This window comes from Halictus rubicundus, chromosome 1 (assembly GCF_050948215.1).
Source record: "Halictus rubicundus isolate RS-2024b chromosome 1, iyHalRubi1_principal, whole genome shotgun sequence".
In the NCBI taxonomy this organism is placed as follows: Eukaryota; Metazoa; Arthropoda; class Insecta; order Hymenoptera; family Halictidae; genus Halictus; species Halictus rubicundus.
This window is the reverse complement of record NC_135149.1, coordinates 8872153-8899251: the sequence shown is the minus strand read 5'-3', so window position 1 is coordinate 8899251 and position 27099 is coordinate 8872153. Positions and strand designations below refer to the sequence as shown.

The 27099-nt window shown below is 37.6% G+C and overlaps 3 protein-coding genes across 7 annotated transcripts in view; 1 reads left to right on the top strand and 2 right to left on the bottom strand.

Moving 5' to 3' along the window:
• Positions 1-19666, top strand: part of LOC143353732 (uncharacterized) — a 32310-nt gene extending 12644 nt beyond the window's left edge. For 2 of the 3 annotated variants that reach the window (XR_013082200.1, XR_013082201.1), the window contains exons 5-16: positions 2492-2652; positions 3307-3435; positions 3528-3704; positions 3974-4210; positions 4701-5273; positions 7804-8013; positions 9274-9437; positions 9841-9988; positions 10505-10619; positions 12507-14212; positions 15364-15423; positions 15511-15573. Coding sequence is in view for 1 of the 3 variants with exons in the window: in XM_076787276.1 (XP_076643391.1) it covers positions 2492-2652; positions 3307-3435; positions 3528-3704; positions 3974-4210; positions 4701-5273; positions 7804-8013; positions 9274-9437; positions 9841-9988; positions 10505-10619; positions 15364-15423; positions 15511-15638; positions 16246-16386; positions 16458-16662; positions 17052-17200; positions 17326-17541; positions 19091-19192; positions 19264-19347 (2999 nt within the window). In the remaining 2 variants the exon portion in view is untranslated. Of the gene's footprint in view, positions 1-2491; positions 2653-3306; positions 3436-3527; positions 3705-3973; positions 4211-4700; positions 5274-7803; positions 8014-9273; positions 9438-9840; positions 9989-10504; positions 10620-12506; positions 14213-15363; positions 15424-15510; positions 15639-16245; positions 16387-16457; positions 16663-17051; positions 17201-17325; positions 17542-19090; positions 19193-19263 lie in introns of those variants that run through there. The other variant, XM_076787276.1, reaches the window with a different exon arrangement.
• On the bottom strand, positions 19491-23537 carry LOC143353741 (uncharacterized). The gene is made up of 4 exons (XM_076787290.1): positions 22212-23537; positions 21077-21495; positions 20878-21018; positions 19491-20354 (listed from the first exon to the last, which is right to left on the bottom strand). The coding sequence occupies exons 1-4, from the start codon at positions 22817-22819 to the stop codon at positions 20197-20199; spliced, it is 1326 nt and encodes a 441-aa protein (XP_076643405.1). The 5' UTR covers positions 22820-23537; the 3' UTR covers positions 19491-20196.
• A 563-nt stretch (positions 23538-24100) lies between these two features.
• Positions 24101-26484, bottom strand: LOC143353680 (uncharacterized). Of its 3 annotated transcripts, none has more exons than XM_076787193.1 (5): positions 26298-26484; positions 25409-25598; positions 24970-25332; positions 24573-24876; positions 24101-24485 (listed from the first exon to the last, which is right to left on the bottom strand). In XM_076787193.1, the coding sequence occupies exons 2-5, from the start codon at positions 25541-25543 to the stop codon at positions 24226-24228; spliced, it is 1062 nt and encodes a 353-aa protein (XP_076643308.1). In that variant the 5' UTR covers positions 25544-25598; positions 26298-26484; the 3' UTR covers positions 24101-24225. The 3 variants fall into 3 exon arrangements, with proteins under 3 accessions (XP_076643308.1, XP_076643299.1, XP_076643290.1); XM_076787184.1 differs by having other exon boundaries at positions 26236-26483; XM_076787175.1 differs by lacking the exon at positions 26298-26484 and having other exon boundaries at positions 25409-26172.
• Positions 26485-27099: the final 615 nt, after the last annotated feature.

Here is a 27099-nt window from a genome sequence, read left to right as displayed (position 1 = left end):
ATAAACATTTGCGTTTTCTTGCATGATCTACCTGCACTCTTATAGCATTCCGCAGTTTACAATTTAAAGGTGAATGCTTAGTCATTCGAGGAAAATTGCGAATAACAGCGAAACTGTAGACAAGTTCACGTGGTAAATCAATGATGGTTGTACTACGTGTCTTTATGGTTGCGAAATATTCTTCTTTGAATCTACGCCTTCGATTGTAACAAAAACAGATTTATTGTTTTATTGATGCCTGATGCAGACACTTCTGTTCCTTAAGTATTTGTGGATTTAACGATATGTTAAACTAAGTATCTATTGTAATTTTCACTTACGCCAACATTATGTAATTTATGGGGTGTTAGTTTGAAAACTGAAGGTATTCAGTAGTAACGTGTTTGTTTACAACACTACATTAATTATACTTATTCTAAAAGCATAATGAACATTAAACAAGAGGTATTGAATTTCTTTATATCTCTTCCTTGATATTCATTATGCTTTAAAAATAAGTATAATTAATATAGGCACAGTAATTGGCACATCCACAGTAACTGGGTCCCTCGCCCTATTTGTTTTTCTGTTTCCTAAATTTTGTAATCATATTTTAAAGAAGTTGGTCACTTTTCAATTTTAAAGATTATGTCTCGTAATCATTTTTGTAATGATTATTTTATGCAGGAGTTAATTCTTTACATAAAAATCTAAAAGAACGATTTAAAAATAGACAGACATTCTTTAAAAGTCTTTCATTAAATACATGAACGACATAATTTCCAGTTAGGCCAATGTTGATTAACGAAATGACCAACGTGATTCCTCTCTTTCTGAATACGCTCGACATGGAATAGCAGGCAACAGGATGCAAAGTGTGCCGTCATTGAGTCGCATGAGCGGCCATCGAATTATTGAAAGTTGGGAGTTTCGTTAAATTGACAGACCTCGAAGCGGCATGAAATTGTCATAAGCGGCCGGCGCGACGTTTCACGTGGCGCACGAAGCCGGCGTTCGCCGCCTATAATGCACACCGGCATTTCCGCCTACATTGATTGATCTATTTACCAAGAAAGCACGACGATGTAAACGCCGCACCGGTTCGAAACGTGTCAGTGATGTGACGAGGTCCGTGCACCCAGCCTGCTTCTAAAATATTTATTAATCCACCGTCGATCACGCAATCCACCGCGCAATAAATAAAACGTTACTCGCTCCGACTCTCACATTCCCCAGGACTCGAAACCAGCAATTTGTTTGTGCGATATCTGCATATTTCCTACGGTAAATAATTCGTCAGCGAGCCTCGCTGTGACAATGTGATCGAACGCGAACTTCCTACAATGAATGTCGTTGTGAAATCGGATCACGTCAATCTCTTTTGATTGATATTCGATTAAACAGGAATGACGATGTTCTTGAGAAAGAAATCCACCCTGAAGCGTATGAAAATAAGTAAGCTTACCGACCTTTTTTTTTTAGAAACAATTACTGAATGAAAAATTGTAACATTTCATGAGGTATGCTTGTAACGCCATGTCTTAATCTTTTTGAGTCAAAAGATATTATGAAATGACAGAAGTATTCATTTGTTCAAAAATTTCACTTCTTGGAAGATGTTTTGTGTGTAATAATTGTTATTGTGTGACAATTTCCTGCTCAAGAATTGTTGAAAAAATTTATTACATATATAAAATCTGAATATACAAGTCTGATAATAGTAGTACTTCAATGAGTCAAGAAATAGTGTAGAAATTCAGATAAAAAATTCAAATTACCGAATTATTTCTTTGGAGAGTTTCTATGCACTGCATGATTTTGAATTGTTCTTCCTGGTGAAATGATTTTGAAAAATTCCATGTTCCAAACCGTTCGATATGTTTTCGTTCTGCCAACCCTGGAACAATAGGAGTATTCAGTATAAAATCGATGTTTATTGCTGGAAGGATTCCTCCGAGTATCTAAAATATTTATTGCATTGCTTTAACACGCGATGTACGGTTGCAAATCCAGCCGCTGGTAAATTCTTAACAGGACCAATCATACCGCAAGAAATGGAGGCCACATCGTTATACTTAATTTATGAGTGGAATTATGTAGACGTCTGATTCGGTTAAATCGTAATGACTTTGTGCTTCGTCATACTTTCGGTCTTCCAATTCTTATTAAAACGATACTGACACAGGAAGAACACTAAAATATTTTTCATTGTCTTGGATTTTTATATAATTTCTAAGGAAAAAAATATTTTAATTGTATGGAACTTCAAAAATATTTTGTCAAATGACATTAAGCATTATCCACATAATGAATGCCTAGAAGAAATTGCGTACACGTATTTTTCTTCGCAAAATTTTTGTTTTAACCTACTTATTGGTTTTCGAAGACATTAAGGGTGCGTGTCTATTTGAGAGTAAAACTGTCGCGAGTCACTTTCAAATCGACACGCACCCTGATACATGTAGAATCGTGTGAGTAGCTATTAATTCGAAGGAAAATGTTTCTTTTGCAGCCCTGGACGTAAAGCCTTCTAATATTAGAATATGGATCCACAACAGAGATATCGGCAAACTACAGCAGGTTTTATGGGAAGGACATGGAAACAAATTGCGCAGGGAGACCAGCAACAACCCACGCGTAAAAAGATTTTTAGAAGCTGTGCCCTTCATCATGGTTTGTACTCTCCTCTAAATTTTATATCACTCCCTCAAGACCGTCTTAATTTTTTAACATCAAACTGCATATAAGATTAGCTAAGATTATCTTAATATTCTAATACCTATCACATTTTAAATAAGACCACAGTGAATTCTCGATATATGTCAAAAATACTGATCTTGCCAGCGCAGCGTCGTATATCGTCCAGGAGACATACCCGAGCCGTGTTATGTTTATACTCCTCGGCGTCCGAAGCCTCTCGAGCTTCGTGACCCTTCACGGGGTATACACTGCGGTAGTGGGGATAATTCCGCGACGTTTATCATCCAAGTCTTGGCGACATATATAGAGAAATCACTGTGTTTTAATATTCCAATATCAAACTCTACATAAATTTAAAAAATGTCTATTCACATTTGCAGTTTGTTACATGAAAAAAAGAATAAAGAAAAAGTGCCTCTAATCATTAAAAGACTTTTTGTAGTAAAAATAAGTGGAAAATGTCGATAGTTTTGGTTAATATACAAATTTCTTGGTATTCCACCCGTGTGCTAGAAATGTTTAGAAATCAGCACTTTAATAATAACTAGATTATTATTTGAATATTTGCAACACTTATCACTCTCCACGACAAACCTCAACAAATAAAATAATTTCTGTATTGTATAGGGCACAGTAAAAGAAATTCACACAGCAGCAGTGAATAACGATTTAGAGGAACTCAGGAAGAAAATAGACTCTACTTCGCCCATTGTCCTTTGTAGTAAGGATTCTAATGGTTTAAATGTCCTACATAAGGTGGTAATCTAAAATTTACGACGTTAAAAATTACGTTCTTTTAGATTATTGTTAATTGAATATGAATTAACAAACTGTTATCGATACAACAGGCTGCTGGATTGGGCTTTACAGAAATGACGCGAGAAATCCTGTCGACATATCCTTCGGTCGTGGAAGCGCAGGATAACGATGGCAAGACAGCATTGCATTATGCAGCTTCGGTAAAAGACGACGAATTGTACAATTTGTTAACAGAATATGGGGCTGATGAAAGCAAATTAGACAATGTAAGCAATTAATGCTAACAATAATTAAATTTAAATTTTTTAATTTAGATATATTCAAAAATATTAATAACCTAAAATGTAGACAATTGAAATAGATAAAAATTGGATGAGCTTTCGATATATTTAATTTTTAACACAATATGCTGTTTGAAAAATGTTGTATATACTCCAGTATTATTTATTTGGTGTTCCTAATTTTAGTATTTCTATTTTTGACACCTGCTCAGTCGATTATGGGATTTTATTGATCAATATAATTTTTTGACCAGAGATCAAAGGCTGCAGCTTTCTATAAGAACCGACCTTCAGATATAGATCAGGGGCTCTTAACAGTTATACCGGAAGCGCCTCGTGTTTCCGGGGTTACGTACCCTAAATACTGGGATTGGAGGATTTTGGAAGCCGAGGTTCCTAGAGGAATGAAAAAAGCAGTTAGTGCAGACATTGACAGTGCTTTTGGCAGCGCTGATTCTGCCTCGAAGAAATACAGTAGATCTATGGAACAGGTATTGTCAAATTAGTTATATTAAACATTCTCTTTTTTAAGAAAAAATTAAGCCTCTCCTGTAGCTTGATAAAATGCTGAAATTATCATTTGAAATTATTATTTATTGGGAATGAAATCTTCATTTTGAATGAGACATGAAGTTTTCATTTATTGAAAATGAAATCTTTCTTCTACTTATTATGTGATCACTACCGGATTTATTCTTACTTTAATAATTTAATAATTTAATAATTTTATAATTTTAACAAGCTGAAAACAGTAGATTGGCATTTTGAAATCATTCCAACCTTTTCGCCGTTTTAAATTGCACCTATTCATTTTTGGCATAAATGCATAAAGTCCGCAGTCTTCTGACTTCATATAGCCTTCTACTTGAACATTTTTATTCAACCAAATATACTATCTTTGTAGAATAACGGATATCGTTGAAAGTCACGCAAAATGGAATCTCTTTCGTAATACTAAATTAATGAATCATTTTGGGACAGATAAAGCGAGCGGAAGGCGAGCAAAAAGACGAGGAAGATTCCGGAAAGGCAGAAGAAGCTGACGCCGAAGAAGATGCAGAAAAAGCAGAGGAAACTGCGGAAAACGAAAATCCAGAAAACGCAGAAAATGCAGAGGCTACAGAAGACGCAGAAAATGCAGAGGCTACGGAAGACGCAGAAAATGCAGAGGCTACGGAAGACGCAGAAAATGCAGAGGCTACGGAAGATGCAGAAAACGCAGAGGCTGCAGAAGAAGCCGAAGAAACAAACGAGGCAGAGACCGAAGAAAACAACGAAGAACAACCAGAAGAGGAAACAGCGAATCACGAGGAAGCAGAGGAAAAGTCCTCGGACGATGATGTGGTGACAGGTGTACCAGCTGAAGAAGCGGAAGAGGCGAAAGAAGAAGAAAATGCAGAGCCCGAGGCTGAAGAAGAAGAAACCAAAGTGGACGATGCAGATGCGAAGCCAGAGGATGCCGAACAAGAAGACGAAAATAAGGAACAAGAAGAGAGAAACGAACCGAGCACCGGTGATTCTGGCGTCGATGATCCAGCGAACGACGAAGACCAGGTACAGTCGTCATAACACTTAAAACAAGTCCTGTTTCAGGAACCTAATCGGCTGGCACGCACACTTATAAATACACAGGGAAAAGCGAACTGTGAAGCAAATAGGTACGTTATGTTGTCGGTGTATGTAAGTTAAGAGGGAACACAACAGCAATAATGAATCTTCCAAAACTGTTCGACGCTCCATTCTCACTACTGCAAAATTTTTTCGTTGGAACAGATGTGTAGAATTTGTACAATGTTACTTAAAGTAGGCTAAATTACGACATCTAGTTTCTTGACATCGACAAATTTTTAATAGACAATACAGTAATGTCTTGATCTAACAAGGGAACATATTCAGATGCGAAAATCCGATTTTGATGAAACTTATGGGAGCTTCTAGTTCTTTGAAAAATATTTGACACGTATTTTTTTTTATCGGCAGACATCCACTTTGAAGGGGTGAAAACAGCCCTCAAAGTTGGGGTTCAAAACCACATTTTTTGAGATATCTCGGAAACCAGAGATCGAAAAAATTTGAATTTTTTTTTTAAATTGTGTGTTTTTCAATGAGAAATGTAGTCGCGCAAGAAAATTTTAACAAAAGTTTTTTGTTTAAACAATATATTAAAATTTTGATTTTTTTTTGCAGTTTCTTTTATTTATTGTTAGTTCATTTTAATGTAAACTTGGGTGTGTGATCTTTGATCCAAAATAGGGGATACATGTTTCAGGATTTTCTTTTTTTTGCCATTTAACAATAATTATACATAATGGAAGATAGTCTTGCACCTGGCGTGCGTAGGAAGGAATTCTGGCTTGTTTCATCGAAATATAAGCATTTAGTATAAACGTGTATAGTATTTTAAAAATACCATTGGGTTATGTGTCGTTTATTGTTTTATCAGTAGCTAAAGAAGGTGGCGCAGGTAGCAGCTCCATAAGTTTCATCAAAATCGGATTTTCGCATCTGAATATGTTCCCTTGTAAGCCGAACGGAGCTACACGATCTTAGTCAGTTCGCCTATCGCCTCCACTGGGGACATACCCCACAAGGGGCCGAGAAACTCGAGCTGCCTAGGTCGCCGAGCAGTGTAAAGTGTAAACATGTCGCGTAATCCGATACTGGGTCGGATATATCGCTGTGTCCCACTACTAATCCAATTACAAAACTTCTTTATTTTTAATTATTTTTTTATGGGACTTTGGTCAACTTACTTGTGGCATTTTTCCGATTAAAATGACACTAAACACGATATAATTTGAACCGTATTCAGTGGTTTAATTGACGGTATGTAGTGCGATTTCGGCAGCCCGGCCCGTGTTTACGAGCGCTGCCCTTTTCTACGTTCAGCGCGGTCTACGCGGCCCTATACGATCTATGACACCGCACGGACCCGAGGCTTGTTCGATCCAGACTTGGCTGTACATCATAATTTTTAATTTGGTAGATGCATGTTTAGTATATACAATATTTCGCTTCTAGGTGAAGTATTCTTCACGTATGAGTTTTTATTCGACCAGTTTAGTTCTATGTACAGAACATGATTCTACACATTGATCATTAATTAATTAATTGTTAGAGCTGCTATACGAGAAATAATTTCCTAAGGTTCTCACCGTGCTGTTCCTTCTTAACGAAACTGTGAAAGTAGTAGGAAACTCAACAAACTAACCAACGATTCTAGTCCGATGAGTGATTGAAAGTGGTAGCAAGAGTGTCAGGATGATTGTCGTTGTGAACTTAACAAATATCTATGCAGTATGTTCTTTGTGACGCACAAATATATCAATAAATAAATGACTGAACAGAAGACCTCTGTTATGTGACTTTTGAACAGTCCCATGAATTCGCATTCGAATTTTAGAAAGGCTATTCTTTCACTTTTCTCTCTGCAACAATTTATTTGTCACTACACACGTTCAACATTATTACGTTCTTTTCGATTTTTCTTTCACCAACTTCTTCTTTCGCCAAACAACCTACAAGTTTGCGGAAACAGTTTACACTCGGCGCGCCAGCGGAACGTTTTGCAGCGAAAACGAAAATTCGTTTGCACAAAGGTACAATAACTTCGTCGTTCGCGCGTGGTCGTCGACGAGAGAGTAAATTCAATTGCTAGACAGCTTAACACTAATCCTACCAAGCACAAAACATATAAAAGTGAATCGTCTTATAACAGGGAGAAAATTGAGTTTACTTAAACTTTATACGATTTTCATTATAATATGTGCTTAAACAAAAAAGTCAATTCAGTAATTTCCAATGAAAACGTTGTTATAATTTCAATAATTGTGAAATAGAAACCCGGTCATTTTGACCATGGTAGGTTTAGTGTTAAGTCGAGCACGAGACTCTCGAGCCGATTAGAGAAACTCGTTGGATCCGTCACGTGACACGATCGATCATCGTGTGCACGCATCGGCACGCAACGTAGAGACAGAAAGACGACACCGAGCGATCGATTTAGTAGATTCCCACGTGCGATTAGTATTTTCATTATTGATCGGCACGTGCGCACGGTTTTCCACCTGTACATGATTGGCAGGTGATCGCTGGAGAACACGAGGAGCTGCCAGAGGCAGAGCTGAACGACGCGAGCATGTCGGCGGACCCGGAAATCGAGAAGCTGCTGGAAAACGGCAACATGGAGCAATTAGCAATGTTGGTTCTCAACGGGGAAGGCAGAAGGCTCGTCGGACGACATTCCGGAAATCCTGAACTCCAGGCATTCATCGATCGAGTCCCTTCCTACATGGTATTACGCGTTATTCGTCTCGTGAAAAAATCTTTGTTCTTTTTTTTTCTTTAACTTTGACCGAGCATTGCAATCCGTTGTAGCATTCAAATCGAGGCAAATTATTGTTTTTACCGACACGGTGATTGTGTGGATATATATGCATAGTTACGACTCGTTGCGGCTTTCATTTTTTGCGCCATTTTAATCAGCATGCATTGCGCCATACCGAGTGAACAAGGTAGCTTGATCGTTTCAAATGTTTCACTTGTTTTCATTTGTGATAGAAGGACTGTTAATGGAAAACTTTGTTTGGTTTGGTTTCGGGTAACCGAAAAGTCACTGGACCATTTTAAAATGGAACTCTTTCCATTTTTAAAAATTCACATTTATTCTTTTATGAACAAACTCGAATTTTAAACGGACCAGTGATTCTTGGGCCATCCTGTATTATAAGAGGCAAAAAAATTGTTCTCGAAATTGTGTTTCTCAAGTTAATACTTTTTATTTCTTGGGTTTTCAAAAGTCGCGTCAACTTATTCGCGGTTCTTAATCATACTGGCTATTATGCTATTCTTGTTGGTAATTTTGTTTCTTTAAATGGGGATGCATATTTTTGTCATCATGCTGCAAGTCGACATGAATGAGACAGAAAAAATTTGTTTACTTCCCATAATATTTGTACCGTTGAATCTATCAATATTTTTCTATCATCAGAAACAAGTGATTTGAATATATTCGAGATGATCAAGTTACGTTTTGTTCACCCTGTATGCGGAAATGTTTACAAGAGAATTTCATGCGTAATTGAATCTTGATGGAAATACTTGATTGAAGGAATTATGCGATTAACAGATCATAATGGTTGATTCGAACGGTACTGAGTAATTCAGGGACGACCGGTTGTTGTCAAGTTGTTATATTTGTTTTGCTGGTTTCCAAGTCCACAACCTTTGCTTTTTATTAAAATATTACTTAGCCTGTGTAAAATTAACTCTGAACATTATTAATTATGGACATTATGTTATTACGTTTGAAATGTTTATCGCGGTTCATATATTATGAAATTCTGCGCAATTAATTATGAATAGTTCAAATAGATTATCTGTCAGTCTATGTCGTTAAACTGTAACGTTATTCGCAAATTATTTATATACTTTGCAGAAGAACAATTCTGTACGAATTCATTCCAAAAGTAATGCAAATATCCTTTAATATTTTTCGATATAAATATTTAATATTTTCGATTTTTTAATATTTTTTTTTTGGAAATCTTTCCAGGGGAAGATTCACGCAGTGCACATGGCAGCAAGAGAAGGGAATCTCAGGGATCTACAAAGTGCGTTGGATCGTCGCAAGTTTGCAGTTGCAAGGGATGGCTCGTCTCCGCGTGGTTCCACGCCGCTTCACGTTGCCACCGTTTTCGGAAACACCGCTGTCATTAGGTATCGAAATCAAATTATAAATGTCACCTATAAAAAATGCTTTTCACTTCATTTAAAATGCTGCTACAATGGACAGAAACATAGAACAACGACCGAATTTTCTTCGATTTTCTTAAAATAATTCTCAAAAGAAATCTAACCAACTAATACTATTTATAGTCACAGATTATAACAACAACAACAGAACAGTGACGATTATCGTTAAAATAGAATTAATGTACGTTGAGTTCACAATGATTACTGTTGTGCCACCGTTAGTTTTGTTAGCTTCTTTTAATAGAGCTAACAAGCGCAAAAGTTGCGGAGGAGGAGGGGAGGGGAGGGGAGTTACGTCACCTTGACAAGTTCCGATCAAGTTCCATCGATTCACGTTTATTCTATTAATGTTTCACGCTTCCTTTAGGTATCTGGCAGGCAGGTTTCCAGAAACCACAAACGCGATCGATTTAGATGGCCGGACACCCTTACACTATGCGGCGACGCTCGCAGACAACGGCCATTACTACAACCTTCTGCTTCATTTAGGTGCCAATCCTCAGATTCAAGACAATGTAAGTAGAATATTTCGAAAACTCGACTATATGTGACACAAGACACCATCAAGCAACGATTTCAATCATCCAAATTGCAAATTGACAAATTCTTAATTGAAAATTTACCACCCTCAGTTTCTAACAGCTCATACTTTATCCTATTTATCAGGCTATAATATTACAACATCAATTTGTTCAAATTAATAAACTAATTAACGCCATATTTAAGGGACTTTATTTTAATCCTTTAAGGTTTAAATTTCTTTCATCAAGTCCTAATTTTATGACGTAGATTTTTTTAAATTATTACAATAACTATCATCAGATTTATGGTGGGAACTTGTAACCCTTATGGTGGTTTTAACCTCTTTATAGTTTAAATGTTTTAATTATTTAGTACAATTACACTAGAAACTTAAAGAGTGTAAAGTATTAAACGTTGATATGTGTGTTTGAGAACCTTAAAGGGTTAAGCAGGAAATATTGTTGTACCCCGTGACAATGTTTGCAAATTTATTCTTTGTGCTTACGTAGTTCGGGCAAAAGGCTGACTATTACAAGCAAGATCAATCAGAATTCTCGCATAAATCATTGCTCCGTGCTTTTGGAGCGGACGAGAGTCTCGCCGACGAAATGTTGACTGACAAAGGTACTTCATTCAAACGTGACACCTGCGTGCACCATTGATCGCATCAGATAAAACTGTGCGACGATCGTTCAGAGCACTATCGAAACAACCACTGCATTACTCTCTTTTCAAACCATGTACTCAAACTCAAATTATATTTCTAGTACAATCACGTTGCTTCTTCACTTTTATCCTGATGCGACATTTACCACACAGTCACGGAATAATATCACATTATAGCTCACTCTTCGAACGATTATACGAACAGAGCGTATGAAAATTTTTTTTTAAACATTTAGAAATTGTGAAGAGTTTGTGCAACCTTGTCTTTTCTTGAGATCCACAAATTCTTCATACACCAAAGCACATTTCATCGAAAGTAAATGTTGAAAGGAGTTTGGTGACAATTTGAGCTAAAGGTGTCGTTTCCAGAAATTTCGCACAACTTGAAAATAATTTTAGGGAATCGATGCACACGAAATATATCATCACTTGCATCGAAGGTGACGGAACTGGCAGTTTGCGAACCGAGGACGTATTCACATACACATAGAATTATTGTATAGCTGACATTTCCACTTTACCAATCCATCGAATTGTCTCATCTCGGTCACTTTTCATCGACTGTATTATGTGGACGTCTTCGAATATTCATGACTTTTTATAACTTTCATCTTCGTATCTGTGCCAACAGTGCCGAAGTTGTCTCCTGTCATTTTAAACTAATCAGTTAAACAATCTATTACTTGTCAAAGAAGCGATGAGATATTTTCTGAAGATAGTGTATATTAGTGATGGCCACGGTAGGGGCCCCTCAAACTCCTGCTTCTCCCACCAACCTCTCTTTCATGCAACGCGCATTTTCGTCGCGTCCGCTGGTGTCTCGTGTCTTCGTTGCTCTACGGTAAGGACGCTTACTGGACGGGGACAGTGGGCGCTATGGTAGGGAAGGTTCTGTCACAATTGAGACAAAAATGTTCATCCCTGGTGTACACCCTCTTCAAATTATTTCACTTTCCAAACAACTTCCTCGTTAAATACGAAGATAATCGTGATATGTTATGGAAATACATAATTTTTTAACGAAACTACTGGGTCGACTGACTGGGAACTTTGCACACATATAAAGTACATTTTCTGCTATACTTGGACCTCAAATTTTCTTAATGTCTCTAAAATGACTATTTTTCCAGGACACTTTGTCCAATTATTTGGTCAATATTTTTTATTGAGCCATATTCAAGACAAATAAAGTGACATGTTGTTTGTCTCGTTCAGATTACTAGAACGAACACAATCGTGACCCACACATTTATTGTTAACTTCAACAATTTTTAATAGAACGTCATATAAAAATTTGTGCTATTGCTTCAAGCATATATAACCATATATACAAAATTTCAGCTTATAAAATTGAATCATTTTGATTGAATTAATTCAGGAACATTGCAATGAAAACACGTGTTCACCTAAAATACACTCCAGAAATACATACACCCAGGAATACTTAAGTATTCCATTGGACAATCAGTTATCAAACTATTGTCAGTGGCTAGTGATCAAAAGTGACATTGTCCACTGCCAGAAAATGAAACAGTTTATAGTCAGCTTCTGCCCTAAGAGATACCAATATGACTCTAAAGCAGAACAATCAAAGAATAATCCGTAAACAGTAACTACGTAAACAGTGACTACGCTACACCCACTGCCAGGAACTAAGACACCATTAGACCCAAAATGTCACTAGGCTTCCATGCCCCGTAATCAATCGTTCGACCACCCTGATCAGTCCCGATCATCACCACCAATGCCCCAGAAACCTCCTGATTAACGAATCCTCGGCCTTTCACGTTTCGCTGATCGTCTCGTTCCCGGACATCCCGTGGTCCTGATGCTCGAGGCGAACAGTTCCCGGAGGCGACACGGTGTCAGCTCGCCGGGACATAACCGAGCCGGAGACCCTAGCTACCCTGGAGAGGTGTTTCCGATTGCTGGCAGGCAGCAAGTACTATCCTGGTGTGAAATCATCGGGGAATTCTGGTACACTGATCAACCGTTGCCTGAAACGGCCCGTGTTCGATCGTATCAAGCACCGTGTGACTCGCATGGACCACAACCTGTTTGATGTGATCTGGCCCGCTTTAAAGAGGCATGGCACCTCGAACGGCAGCAGCATTGTGAGTACCTCGTACTCTACCGTCAGCACCAACTTCGAAGACAACGACGCCCTGTCCGTCGTGGCGCCGGACTACGAGAGCTACACCGTCTTCATGGAGTTCTTCGACCCTTTGATCAGAGACATCCACTGCGTGACAGCCAGCGGCGAACTACCCGATCATCCTCCGCCGAGATTCTTCCTGCCAGAGGACGACGATAGGATAGAGACGATAGACAACATCGACGATGCAACCATAGCCTCGATAGAGACCTATGATCTTGATGTCCAGGCAAAGTACATCCAGGCTGTGACAATAGAGTGCTGCAGGAACCTAGAAAACTACCCTTTCCCATTGACTCTAACTGTGAATCAATTAGAGGATGTAGAACGCGTGATCACGTCTGAACTAATGAGTCCGGACATCTCGGGGATCATGGCCGAAGGTAGCAGCGAAGACGAACCAGGGACCTATTTTACTCTGAACGAAATCCTAGACCAACCCAGCCCCATTAGAGCCCAATTAGCAGCCGCTGGATTATTGCTACCAATTACTGATTTCAATTTACACGACGAGAAACGATTACACGGCAGACATTGGCCTTACGGTAGAGGTGTTTATGTAGCTTCGGCGGGTGATCTAGCTGCCTGGGTGAACGTGCAGGATCATTTGAGGATCATCTGTCGAACAGGAGATAACAGACCAGGTCTGATAGGAAAAGCCTATGTGAGGCTAGCGAAGATTATGGTGATACTCGATGAGGCGCTGGCGTTCAGAACGGACCGGAAGTTGGGGTTCCTCAGCTCGAGACCTTACGCTGTAGGAAACACTCTGAGGTTCACTATGATCATAAGATTCCCGGAGCTGTCGAAAGAGTACGATAACCTGAAGCATTTGTGCGTGGTGCGAGGACTTAGCGTTCGGGAGATGCCGAGACACGACACCGTCAAAGTCGGTAACCAGCAATCCTTGAACATCACGGAGATCCAGACTCTCCAGGACTTCTCCAGGGCCGTTTCGAATATCCTGGCGTTGGAGAAGGAGGTGGCGATAAACAACTCGATGAAAATCGCGAACCTACTCGCGGGAATATTCCGGAAACGCAGCAGCTCGAAACGTTTTCACAATTGACTGGATTATCAATGATCATCGAGAAGGGGGCGGGGGGAGGGGGGAACGAACGTTTTTAATATATTTTCTTTTTTGATATTGGTATAATACGCTTACACGAGGAAACCTTCTGTGATCATTCTTGAGCCAATATACATACGTTTGACTGCCAATTGACTTAGATCATAGCCAAAACATGATTGGGGGGAGGAGGCGTTGGAAAGATGTGCGTGAACGTTACTCTCTCTGTCTCTCTCTCTCTCTCTCTCTCTATTTCTCGTGCATCGAGTCACGATGTAGTCGAATCCGAATTATAACGTCTGAGTGGAACGCCGGAGTATTAATTAGGTTAGTAAAAATCGAGCATCATTGGCCTACGAGCAATTCGTCAACGACACCATATACCGCTTACGTGAATTGATTGTATGTACGCATCCGGGGACAGAGTCCGTTTCAAATTGATTGTTCCACTGTCGCTAAGCTTCGGCAGAGAGTTCCTATCAGAGCTTCTTTATGTGTCACGCACGAGTTCGATGTTCACAGAAAAAGAGATAGCGTAGCACATGTCTTTCCAACTCCATGTACCAAATCTTACTATTACGATTACTATTTTCTGTACATCCTTCCACGTGTACGGGGTGTTCTGTAACTGATGAATATTATCTACAAAAATGTAAGAATTACAATTCGAATTAGAAAGAAGAAATACAGTAACATAGGGTACGGGACCCAATTACTGTGCCTATATTGATTATACTTATTTTTAAAGCATAATGTATATTACAAATAGATATATAACAAATTAACTTCTTTTAATGAACAAAGTTTAATATCTCTTTTTTAATATTCATTATACTTTTATAAGTATAATTAATATAGGCACAGTAATTGGTACACCCACAGTAATTGGATCCCTGGCCCTAGAAAAGAAGAAATCTGATTTTGTTACAAAATCGAATGTATGAGAAGCTATGATCGTTGCTATTACAAATGGAGAATACGTTCTCCATTTTTTAAGAAATTGTTCCTCGGGGAAAATAATGGCCACTTTCCATTAAAAAGATTATTGTTATGAGTGTGTATATTTTTTAACAGTTACAGGATACCGTGTAATATGGAAAAAAAAATTGTTTAATGTACGTCTCGTGTATCCTTTGTAAAACCGATCTGTTAACAAGTCACATCGGCGTGTGTATATGTGCTCGTACAAATTGTGTATCATCTTGTGCTGAGTGAAGCAAAGCATTTATTCATGTGTATTCACACTGTTTTCCGAATTGGAAAGTTTCCACTGCGTCCTTCCGCATGTGTTTTAAGTTCGTTTGATTTTGTTTATTGTTGAATGCTTCCGTGCCAACAGCTAAGAATCACTAAAAACGCTTTGATATCGAAATTTGAGTGGATATTAATTAAGTTAATGAAGTATGATGTACAAGTCGTTACTGATTGTGTAGATCAGTATAAATTTAGTTTAATATAAATTTGATTGTTGTTTCCAGAGGACCAGCAGCTGGAGATACCGATATTTAGAGAAGAGGAAGGTCGATATTTAGCGTCATGTACGTACAAAATAAATTCGATTTTGAAATTCAGGTTTTTAAATGAACTGAGAGAACGACGATGTTTTTTATGGATTATGTTAATAGCTCTCGGTGATCCGTTGCTGAAAGGATTAACGGAAGTTGCGAATGCGAGGCCGAAAGATCCAGTCACTTATCTAGCGACGTATTTATACAATTTTGCCAACAAGAGCAAGGACAGTCCACAAGAACAGGTAATCATGCTAATCTATTCGAATAATAGAAATGTGCAGTATAAAATGTTTTTAACGGCTCATCATATTTTATATGAGATAATTCGACGGAATTTTATGCATTTATTATGAAAATGAATAATTGAAATATCGAACTAGTTACAGTGAATTCCCGCTATAAGTCAGTCGCGCGGTTCTGACGAGAGACATTTAGACGAAATCTGGGGTTTCGACGCACGTTGCATTTGAAATACACAGTGCTCGCTGGAAACCCAAATGTCACTATCCATCTCTATGTCATAAACCTATGAGAAAATGTCTTTCTCGGATACAATGTTACATGTAGAAACGGACAACGCAGCTCGATATGTATATCGTATACCCCGCGGTGGTGTGGGTAGTTCCAATGACTTTCAAGCACAAAGCTTACACTGACTTACAAGGGAAATTTACTGTAATACATTCGGAGAGTTTAAGTATACTGTTATGTTATTATCGACATTTAGAAATTATTAAACAAAGGAATACATGTTTCTTGCAATTGACTTGGTCGTTTTGTATAAAGGTCTATAGTTTAGTGACCATTTATCACACAATTTTAATCAATTTTGTCTGAAAAATTATGCAGGAGCCTAACGTTTTAATCATCCCCGATCGCGAGGAAGGGCACGTAGACGATGGAGAAAATGAGAATCCGGATGACGATGCTGGTTATCCACAGAGTCCAGGTTCCGATGTGCCAGAATCAGCTTTTAGCAACCCTAACAGAGTACTTTGATCATTATCAAAAGAAACATTGAATTAAAAGAATTGTTTTTGAGAATCGTTTTCTCTTTCCAGGACGAACACGGACAAAGCGTAATTCATTTCGCGGCCATTCGTTCTTATTCAAAGGATGGTTTGTTCCATCTTCTTCAGGAAAGCCAAGTTAATATCGGATTCAGAGACGAACTGTACAGAACCGCTAGGGACGTTGCTGAATTGGCAAATATTCGAGAGAATGTTGACGAAATTGACCGTTATGTGGCTTTTTTGGCAGCGAGAGGTGAGAAATTAAAAATTTATTAACACTAGGGTAAGGGACTTAATTACCGTGGGGGTACCAATTGCTGTGCCTATATGAATTATACTTATTTTTAAAGCATAATGAATATTAAAGAAGAGATATTACATTTTTTTTCATTAAAATTAGTTAATATGTTATATATCACTTTTTTCATATTCGTTATGCTTTAAAAATAAATGTAATTAATATAGGCACAGTAATTCGTACCCGCACAGTAATTGGGTCCCTTACCCTACCTACTGACAACCCCGTTCCTACCCTGTTCGGTACTTTTTACAAAATTATGATTCACAGATGAAGATTTTGCTTTAATCAATTTTTCGCAACAACGTTAATTTTTATGTTTTTGTTAATATTGCAATTTGTAGGCGAAACGGAGAAGTTGGTGGAGCTTTTATTGGAAGGATACGATCATATTTTGGATGTTGAAGACGGAGGTGTGAATATAGTGGACATTGCAGCTGAACGAGGACGAGATGCAACAGTGCAATTTCTGCAGTCCATACCAAATTACGTGGTAAGATGAAAACGCTTCAATAAAAGCATTATATAATGGTTACTGATTCTACGAATGAGTATATTTTAGCAAGTATTGAAATCAGTGTTCTCAATCAAACGAGTTGTACAATATGTTGTTTTTAGACACAACGCGAAGAAGTGCACCACGAAATTCGAACAGGCAATATTGAAAGAGTAAGGGAATTACTGCATAGAAATAATGGGGGTGGAAAACTTTTAGCAATGGGGAAGAATCCAATGAGCAGATGCGCCCTTCATATTGCTGTTCTTCGCGAAAACGAGGAACTAGTCGAATTCATTGCCAAAACTTATCCAGAAACTCTACGAATCGGAGACAACGTAAGTATCATAGATTTTATAAATTGTTATAAATCCTCCATATTATAAAAGAATTATTATTCTTTATTATTGTTATTTAAGAATTCCATTATTATTATTCCTTTACTACTAGTTTCATACTGTCTTCATCTCCATGCTAACTGAACAAATACCTTCATCATGAACCGTAAAAACACTCACAAAAACAGTTATAATAAAATAAATACTTACGGTACTATTAAAAAACTTCATCCCGAATCGAAATCTTTTTCTTTTCTTTGCACCCAGTCGCATTCAGCAAACTTTTCACATTAACCATTAGCACACACGCACACACCCGCACGCACATAGGCACACACACACACGCACACACACACACACAAAACGACAAAAGTAGTAATGACACGAAAAAGTACTATGAAGTAAAAAACACGAAAACATTAATGGATGTATAAACAAAAATATTAAATATTGAATAGTTAATGAACATATTCAAATGAAAGCAAAAGCACTGTAACAAAATTATTCGTTATTGGAAACGAGGTTCACGGTGCAAAGTGCGGACAAGCGGGGCATATCTCACTACACGAAATTGATATTATTAATCATTTAACAATAATTTTTATGCATAAATATTGTTAATTTTTTTAAATTTATTAGTTGTATTGTTAAATTTCATTTTCTGTGAATAATTAACAATACATATACATTCGGAAACAAATTTGGAGTTTTGTTCAAAATTTTGTCATTTGTCCGCCACGGTCACAGTGCGGAATTTACTAGAAAAATTCAATATTCGTGTGTATCACAATATGAAATACATTTCTTTTGTAAAAAATTCGTATTAGAATGGAATTTGTTATTAAAAATCATACAATAATCATTTTTATGTATAATACAATTTTGCAATAATTATTTATCAATCATTTTTATGTATTCTTAATTTGTTTCTTACATATGTTTTATACCTATTGGAAAAGTAATAAGAATGTAAGGACAGGTCGAGATTGTTTGGAAGAACGTGAATGGGGATCACATTCAAAGTACTGAGAATGAGTCGGATAACGAATAGCAATTTGTTAAGTGTGTTAATTTTGTTTATTACTATTATAATTTGTTTAAATTTCTTATTATTCATTTTACATATGGTTAATTTATTATTAATTTCGATTTAAATGTTAGTTTTTAAAAATAAATTTTTGTTATAAAAATTGTTAATTTCTTGTTAAATTTATTAATTATATTGGTAAATTTCATTTTCTGTGAAGAGTTAATAACCAAATTTAGAGAAGTGCCCAAAAATAGGCCATTTGTCCGCATTGTGCGGTGGTTCGTGATGCAATGATTGCCTTTCACAGAAATCAGGGAATCGTGCACCTGCAATGCATTTTCGATTAGACTTCGCAGGTAACATTTTATCGCAACCAGTTCACAGAAATCCTTATCTAGCGATACCAAGTACCAGTGAAAAGCAGCAAGTCAATAAAGATCACACGTTTTATAAAAAAATATTGACTATCGTTTATTATAAACTCAGTGCATTTTCAAGAAAAAATTCTCCGCATTTCAGTTGGAGAGAACAGCCTTGCATTACGCGATGGGCCTGGAAACGGTCGAGCAGTTGAGCAACATTCTGACCAAGGCGGGTGCAAAACGCATCGTCAAAGATCTGGTAGCTAATTTCATCTGTTTTTTAATCCTACGAAACAATTCTTTAAATAACCACTATAATTTACGTTTCAGAAATCGCGGCAACCTTCCTACTACTTCATGAACAAGTCCGAAATCGAAAGGCTTCAAGAAGAGGAGGAAAGTTTGGTCAAGTAGAACGCGACCGAAACAATGCTGACTCGCTTGTCGGTCATATCGTTTAAACATACAGGTCCCGATCGAACGAATATTGTCTAGATCGACATACATTGAGAAACAGGGAGACGCATAGAATTCGAACGCAATACGACAATGTGCCACTTTATTCTCTGTATTATGACTATATCATCGGACTTCGTTTCTCAAAATACGTCTGGTATACAAATAAACGGTTAGATACTACTCTCCGCAATCCCATGTAAAAACGAAGAAAAAAAAATGACGTAAAATAAAAAGACGATGGTTTTGTATAACGTACCCACGTCGCATAATGTATATATATATAATACAGTGTTAGCGATATAGAAATAATAAATAAACAAGAAAAAAAAAAGAAGAAAAGGGTACTAGTTCCTTGCGTGCACTCGTTTCTTCGAATAGAGTCAGCTTCACGTTTGCTATTCTTGCCTTTCTAGTTTCTTAACACGTCTGCGGTAACGATCGTAGATCCTCGATCATTATCTTTGTACATTGAGCGCTCGTTGATTCACGGCGAAAGAGAAAAAAGGAGATTGAGGCGAAGGTTGTAAAGCGTACAAAGTATATCTGCTACGAAATAAGGTTATTTATCAGGACATCTACTACAGTCAGAGAGGCTGAACATTATTCTAGTGACGCAACCCGTGACAAGGATCGTTCCGACCCCTAAGACACAGCCACGAGTCTGCAATCCGAAAACGGAATCTTTCGCGAAAGTTCCGCCACTTTTTCCGGGATTCTACCTTGCTCCGGCATCGATCGATCGGACAAACGTGACTGGTCTTCGAGTCCTCGAATTCTCGTTTCTCTTCTCTTGACGTCCGCGCATCATTGATAATACGTCGTACTCTTTTTACTGTTCATCTTTGCCGGCTGGTTGTGAGTTCTTCTGCCGTTCGATGTACCCGCATCGTCCTCTTCAGGGTCGTCGATGATTCCCTGCCAAGGCGTTGGGTTCACGTACGATGGCTTCGCCTTCTGATGAGCTGCTTGGTTAAAATCATTTTCTAAATTTTCTTTCAGACCGAATCTATATGCACTCACTCGCGAAAGTATTCGAATGTTTACCAGAGGAAAGCTCTGCGAATGCAATACATGTGTCATACAAATTTTTAAAAATATTATTAGCACTGGTTAGCAGATGGTTAGCAGGGAAAAAAAATTGGAAACGTTTTAATACTTGAGAATGTATTCTTAAAATATTAGACTATGAAAGAAGAAACTGTAAAATGGAATGTGGACCATTTCTAACTAGGAAGACCGCTTAAGCTTCAGCGAGCCATTGGAATCCTGATCAACCATGATCCCTAATACTTTACTGATGTTTAAAAGGTAGAAGCTAAGTTGAAATTAAAATCCTCTCAACGATCGGTTACCTTGAAGTCCCACTGGAAGAACATAGCTGATTTAATAAAAAAATATAAGCAACGATCATAATCGATTTGAGTCATGACATAGTAGCCATCGATAGTAGAAGGTCAGAATAGAAAGTGAAGCAGAGAAACTAACGCAAAAGTCCCTGCGTAGCTGGTTTAGGCTTGTTCCGCGCGTTCTTCCGCCATATTTCATAAGCCTTTGTGCTCTCCTCTAGTCTCTTCTTCTTTTCCTCATCAATCTGCTTCTGTTTCATCGCCTCTCTCTTCTGACGAGCTATGCGAACATCGAACACATAAATTTAACCAAAACAATGCTATATTGGCTTCTATACCTTTTTCCTCTTCCTTCTTCTTATGCTCCCATTGCCGAAGACACAGAGTCTTCATCACAACGCTTTTATCTTCGAACTCCTTCAATTTCTTCTGCATGTCCATCTCCTTTGCTACCTTCTGTTTCTTCCTCTCTTCTTCTTTCCTCTTCCTCTCGGTCCACCTCAGAAAATTCTCGCGTTCACGAGATTCTCTTTCTTCCTTCTCGCGAGCTAGCTGATCTATCTCCATTTGCTTTCTCCTCTCGACTTGCTCCTCTTCTTCTTTCTTTTGACGCGCCGTCTGCTGCTTCCTCCGCATCCATTCACTATAGGGAATCTTTTTCAGGGGATCATCGTTCGTCGACCTTGCCTCCGAGATACTGATGCTGGACAACGAGGCTGTGGAAACTCGCACGACTCGATGTCCGTTCAGAGTGAACCTATGTGTCAGGGTTCGAATGACGAAAAATTACTTAAAGATAGTTGGATTAATTTTATATACTTTCTTGTATAAAGACACAGTAGATAACATAATATACAGAGAAACCATGACCTTCTTCTGCTAAATCGTTTTAATATTTCACGAAGGAAATTGTTGCAATTAATGAAAGATTTGAATGTGTTGACAAGTGATCTACGCCCAAGTCAACGTCTGAGTTAGATCCATACGAACCAGACCTTAAAATCTGTTTGAGGTATCTAATGGCATTTAATTAATGTCCTAGTATTTTTTTTTAATCATTGAAGCAATTCTACTAACAATGAGAAGAAACCGCTGGTTTTAGCTGCCTAGCTAGCTAGTTAAGCTAGAAGTGTGGCTAAAAGTATCTAACTTAGCCAACTATCTACTTAGCTACCCAAAACTGCTATACTCTCTTAAAAGCCGCCAAAGAGGCTGATATTAAATGATAAAAGATCAATCCAGTTAATCTCTTAAGCACAGCGCGCTCGTCCGCAGCTCTGTCTCCCAGGGACGGACGCCTGGCCGCGGATGACACAAAAGCCGCTATAGTGGCGTTACTGTTCAAACTGATGCTTTCCACAGAAGCCACTATAGTGACGTACAGTGCGCGAAACTGATTCGAGCTTTATACGATCCACATAAATGATCAGGTGATCGGATTAATTTAAAAATACTCAAAAATTCACTGAGTACCTCTGCACTTCCGGGTCGAGAAATCTAGCGGAGCAAAGTTCATCATTCCCGTCCGCTCTGCCAACAATCCTGCACCTTCTTTCAACCCTGTTGGAGGGTCTGCACGAGACGACAGACTTTGATCGCAACGGGCCGTTCTCCAGAGAGGCAACCGGCGAATTTAACGAGTAACAACGGTACGTGTCCTGGGCTGAAATTTGGTCGCCGACGTGGTCTTCGAACGAGGTCGCTAAATCATTCTTGATAGACAACGTGGACATTATGTCGCTCATTTCCGAAGAATCGCCGCAATTACCTTCCGTCGTGGCCCCATAATCTTTGGAGCTGACCTTCACGCGAATCTCAATCTCGCGTTCCTCGTCTTCGTTGTTCAAGGTCTCGGCGTAAATCGCTGGATTAATGAATCGAACTTCCGCACCGGATCGAGAGCTCGAAGGGATCAGACCGTTGTTGATGTCTTTTTGACTGTCGTTGAAAGTCAACGTATTCGAACGTTCGGATGTAGCTAGACGCACGTCACTCGAGGCATTAACGTCCCCTCCGTTCAGCATTTGATTAAAGTTATCCCGTTTCCAATCGTACCATCTGTCAGCGTCGCTGTCAACCATCGTGTCAAGTGCTGTTAACCTTGAGCCAGTAATATACGATGTGGATTGATAATCAGACAAAAGTGTGTCGAATTTTTCTAGGGGCACGTCACATATCGTTGGCTTGCGGATCGCGTTCTCCAGTTAGCTCCGAAGAGTTCGGATAGAACTCGTGGATGCGCATTCGTCCATCATCCACGCGATGTTGCACTTTTCGCTCACAAACAATGACGAATCCCCTCTTAAACGGCGACGTTTAATTGGTTTCGCTTTGCGATTTAGTGAGTTACTCGCTCAATGTTACTACGGAGCTGTTTCGCCGCACGATCCGCGGGCAGATTTTGATATTTTCGAGGGTGTCGCCTTCAGCCGGAAGGAACACCCTCCGTTAAGCGACTTCTGGTCACGCTACACAACCAAGATTCGACAGTGGTTTAGTTGATTCGCCATGGACAATTTTCGCAACGAAAATAGATCACGCTCGACGATGTTCGATATTTCGAACGCGGCTGGTTTTGCGTTTGTAGCGTTCGAACATTATAAAAATGTACTCAGTTCGAACTCTCTCTTTTTTTAGGTCACCCATGTAGCCTATAAAAAATTATAGCACCGCTTATAATTATTTAAAAAATTTCCACAAGGTAGACTCTTCGTTGGGATAATTCTTTTTAAATCTCGACAGCACTCAAAATTATAATTCTTAGTAAGAACTTAGAAGACATACAAAAGAATATACCAACAATAATATTAATAAAACGAATGTTACCAATTTTTTATAATCAGAATGGATGGCAGGAATATTGAACAGGGCCCGCTCTAGCGGTTACGACGCCCCGGGCAAAAAAACAAATTGCCGCCCCTTTTTAAGCACTAAGCACCGCGCTGAACAAAATGACCTTTTTTTTTTTAGCAAAATTGTCTGGCAAGGGTAGTCTGAAATTTTCTATTAATTGAATATTTAAAACATCAATATTTTTCTCACACTTACAGCCAAAGCCAGAATGGCGCCCCTAAATTTTGGCGCCCCGGGCAAATGCCCGGGTTGTCCCCCCCCTAGAGCGGGCCCTGTATTGAAAAACATCGTATAAATTAAAAATGAAATATTAAAATATAATAGTACCGAGCTAGAAAATGATTTGCAATTCGAACGTTTCAAAACAGTACTATATTTAATGAATGAGCAATGTCCAACTAGTTAGAGCACAGTAAATGAAGCTTGTAATAATGATGTACGTTCTAATCTATGAAACACCGTATGAGAGAAAAATGTTTTTATTTCCTACAGGTAGTAAATACTGATAGTTTATTTAAGCTTAAGTCTTTATTTGTTTTTTTCTTTTAACTTATTATATAACCTTATATTAACTTGTGCTTGTTCGACGTATCACTTAATTCTCGACCCAAAATGAATTGAGATCGTACAGGAATTAGCGTTCAGTTGATATGAAGTTTTTTAAGTTCGATTCAGTTGCATTGTTCTGTCTGGCGGTCATCAAATACTCCTCTGTGATTTCATCGGGTTGAACCTTATTGAAATATGTTTCCCGCTCCTGATGGACGTAATACGTGTCGTCGAAATTAAAGTGCATTCCGAGCACGATATTCAGTGCAGAAGTGTCATATGCGTGGCAACCAGAGTACCGGTATTGTGGTTTTTTATTAAATCGACAGCCTGCCGATTGAGCTCCTATAATAGCATACATAAATTGTTTTTACATCAATTTGTCTATTTTATGTTCTCTGAACTGAATGAATTCATTTCCAATATACATACCAATGGGACAAATGCAATCTCTTGTTAGGGCGCACTGAACCCATGGCAACATTACTTTCTCTCTAATTTCTTTAACATTCCTAATAACTAAGTGTGATGCTCTTATTAAAGGGAGAAAGAAAAAACTTTCTGCAGAAACGTGAAAATATTCATACATCTTTGGATGCGTCAAGGAGCTAATGGCGTGCCTCGTAGGCCAAGTTAAAATCCCAGATTTCGGTGAAAGGTACTTTGAAATATCTGATGAATTCAAACGCACATTCGAATCCATGTACAATATGTTTCCTAATGTGTTTAAAGCTGTCTGTGATACATAAAGAGAGTATTTCACTATTTTTTATCGATCGTGTTAATTACAGTTGTGCTCGTAGACACCTCAACAAGTCACATTTGTTACCTGAATAACTAAAGGTCTATAAACATGCAGTCTATCATCTTCGACATGTGTAGGAAACAGGCTTGTGTCGAATTGAGTCACGTTACACTTCGTGGAGTTACAAGTTGCTCTAATGTTTTGCAAAGAATCATCATTTAATCCAACGCTATAAATGACAATACTATTATTTGGCAAAAAGTGACTGACATTTCTAACAAAGCCGTAAATGTGCTGCTCGTTTCCTGGTCTTATGAGAGAGATAACAGTCACATTTTGTGATTTAAGACTATACGGTGTTGTGCTCGTTTGTCCATCTAAACCAAGCATCGCAAGATACTTGGAGTCTGTTACCAAGCGTTTCTCCTCAACATCTTTCAGATTTTCCTGAAAAAATAGAACATAGACATTGTTATAAAAGTCACTAGAATAATTTGGTATTATTGGAGCATTGATTACTTACTTGGAAGTTGCGTAGTTGCTTGTGAGTCTCTGTAACCAGAGTCTGAATGGAGGGTCGTTGGCTGCTGAAAGCAATGAAGATAATACTGCTCCCTGCTATGCAGATAAGGAACAATAGCAGGCCCCTGGTACGCATCTCTCATCATTTAATCAGATGGTTTTTCAGGTTTTAGATGACAATGACACTGATACTTTACGTTAGAAACATCGTACATAGGTTAGACATCTTCCATGGTATGACTAATCGTAGTAGGGTTAACACTATAGTTAGAATAAGCTACCGACAGCGAGACACCGACAATATACATTATTTATGGTTTACTTATGAGTATCACATTACAGATATAATACTTCAGTTATTATAACTGATTAGATCCCGATTAAACGACACTTTCTGATAACAACGCACTGTCAGTGCTCTAGCAGACGCCGCATTCCTAGGAACTTCTTAACCAAATGGTAGCCCTGCATTTGCGCAACAGAAACTGCATAGCTGCGATAACTGCATTACACAACTGCATTTCCAAACCGCAATAACTTTCAAAATGCACGTAGAATATGTATAGGAATAAATTACGTAACTGCGACAATGTTGTGTAACACTAGTATGACTTAATTATTATTTCTAAATAATAAATGTAGTTAATATGTTAAGAATTTTAAAAAATTTATTATAAATTTTAGGATAGAATGAAATAGATTTTTTACGAATTTTGCACTGCGTAATACATTTAATATTAAATAAAGAAATAATAATTTTCTCATGCAATAATAAATTTTTTATACTTTTATTTCTACCTTTATTTCTACCTTGCTATATATACTTACACGATTACAAGGATTCTACAACTAGATAAATGAAGTAGAAATTTAACATTTAAATTCCTCACAATTGATTAAAACTGAGTTACTCGTAGACTAGTAGACGGCCGTTCTCATACTCTTCCCGTTCTTAAAAACAAAAGAAATATAGAAATTAATTCAATTATTATAAAAAATCTAATTATATACTGCACACTTTTAATAAAGTACGGATAATCGCTTACTATTAAATTAATTGTAAATAAAAAATAAAGTATATAAAATATAAAACATATATAAGTTACGAAAATAATTACATCCATTACCAAAATTTTATTTTATCGGTGAGATATATTTATTTGCAATCATAAATTAATTTAATAATACATACTACTCACGTAATTAATATGTCATTAAGTGAAAAATAATGACATTAGCCAATTGTATAATAAAAAATGAAATATATAGAAAATCTACATTATTATTAATAAAAAATATATTCCGTGATTGATAGAATTACTTCATAAAACAGCTACGTAATGATATTGAGAAACAAATATTATAAACAAACATGCAATAATTAAATACTGAAATAAACAAAACACAAAATTCAGTGCGCAAAAATAAATGATAGTACCACAGACGAGGTATAGGAGTAGACCAATCACCATATGGGGTTTCGTATCTCACACGTAAACCACTGATTTTCTTACGCCCTCTACACTGACGAACGATAAATGTTGGAACTAGATCCACTAAAATGATCAAATCTGGTCAAATACAAATGATTGACGAGTTATGTATCTGATGTTATGACTATATCATTATGTTATATATTTACAATTATCTTTATCAATACAATATTAATAAATATAGATACCACGTTTTCAA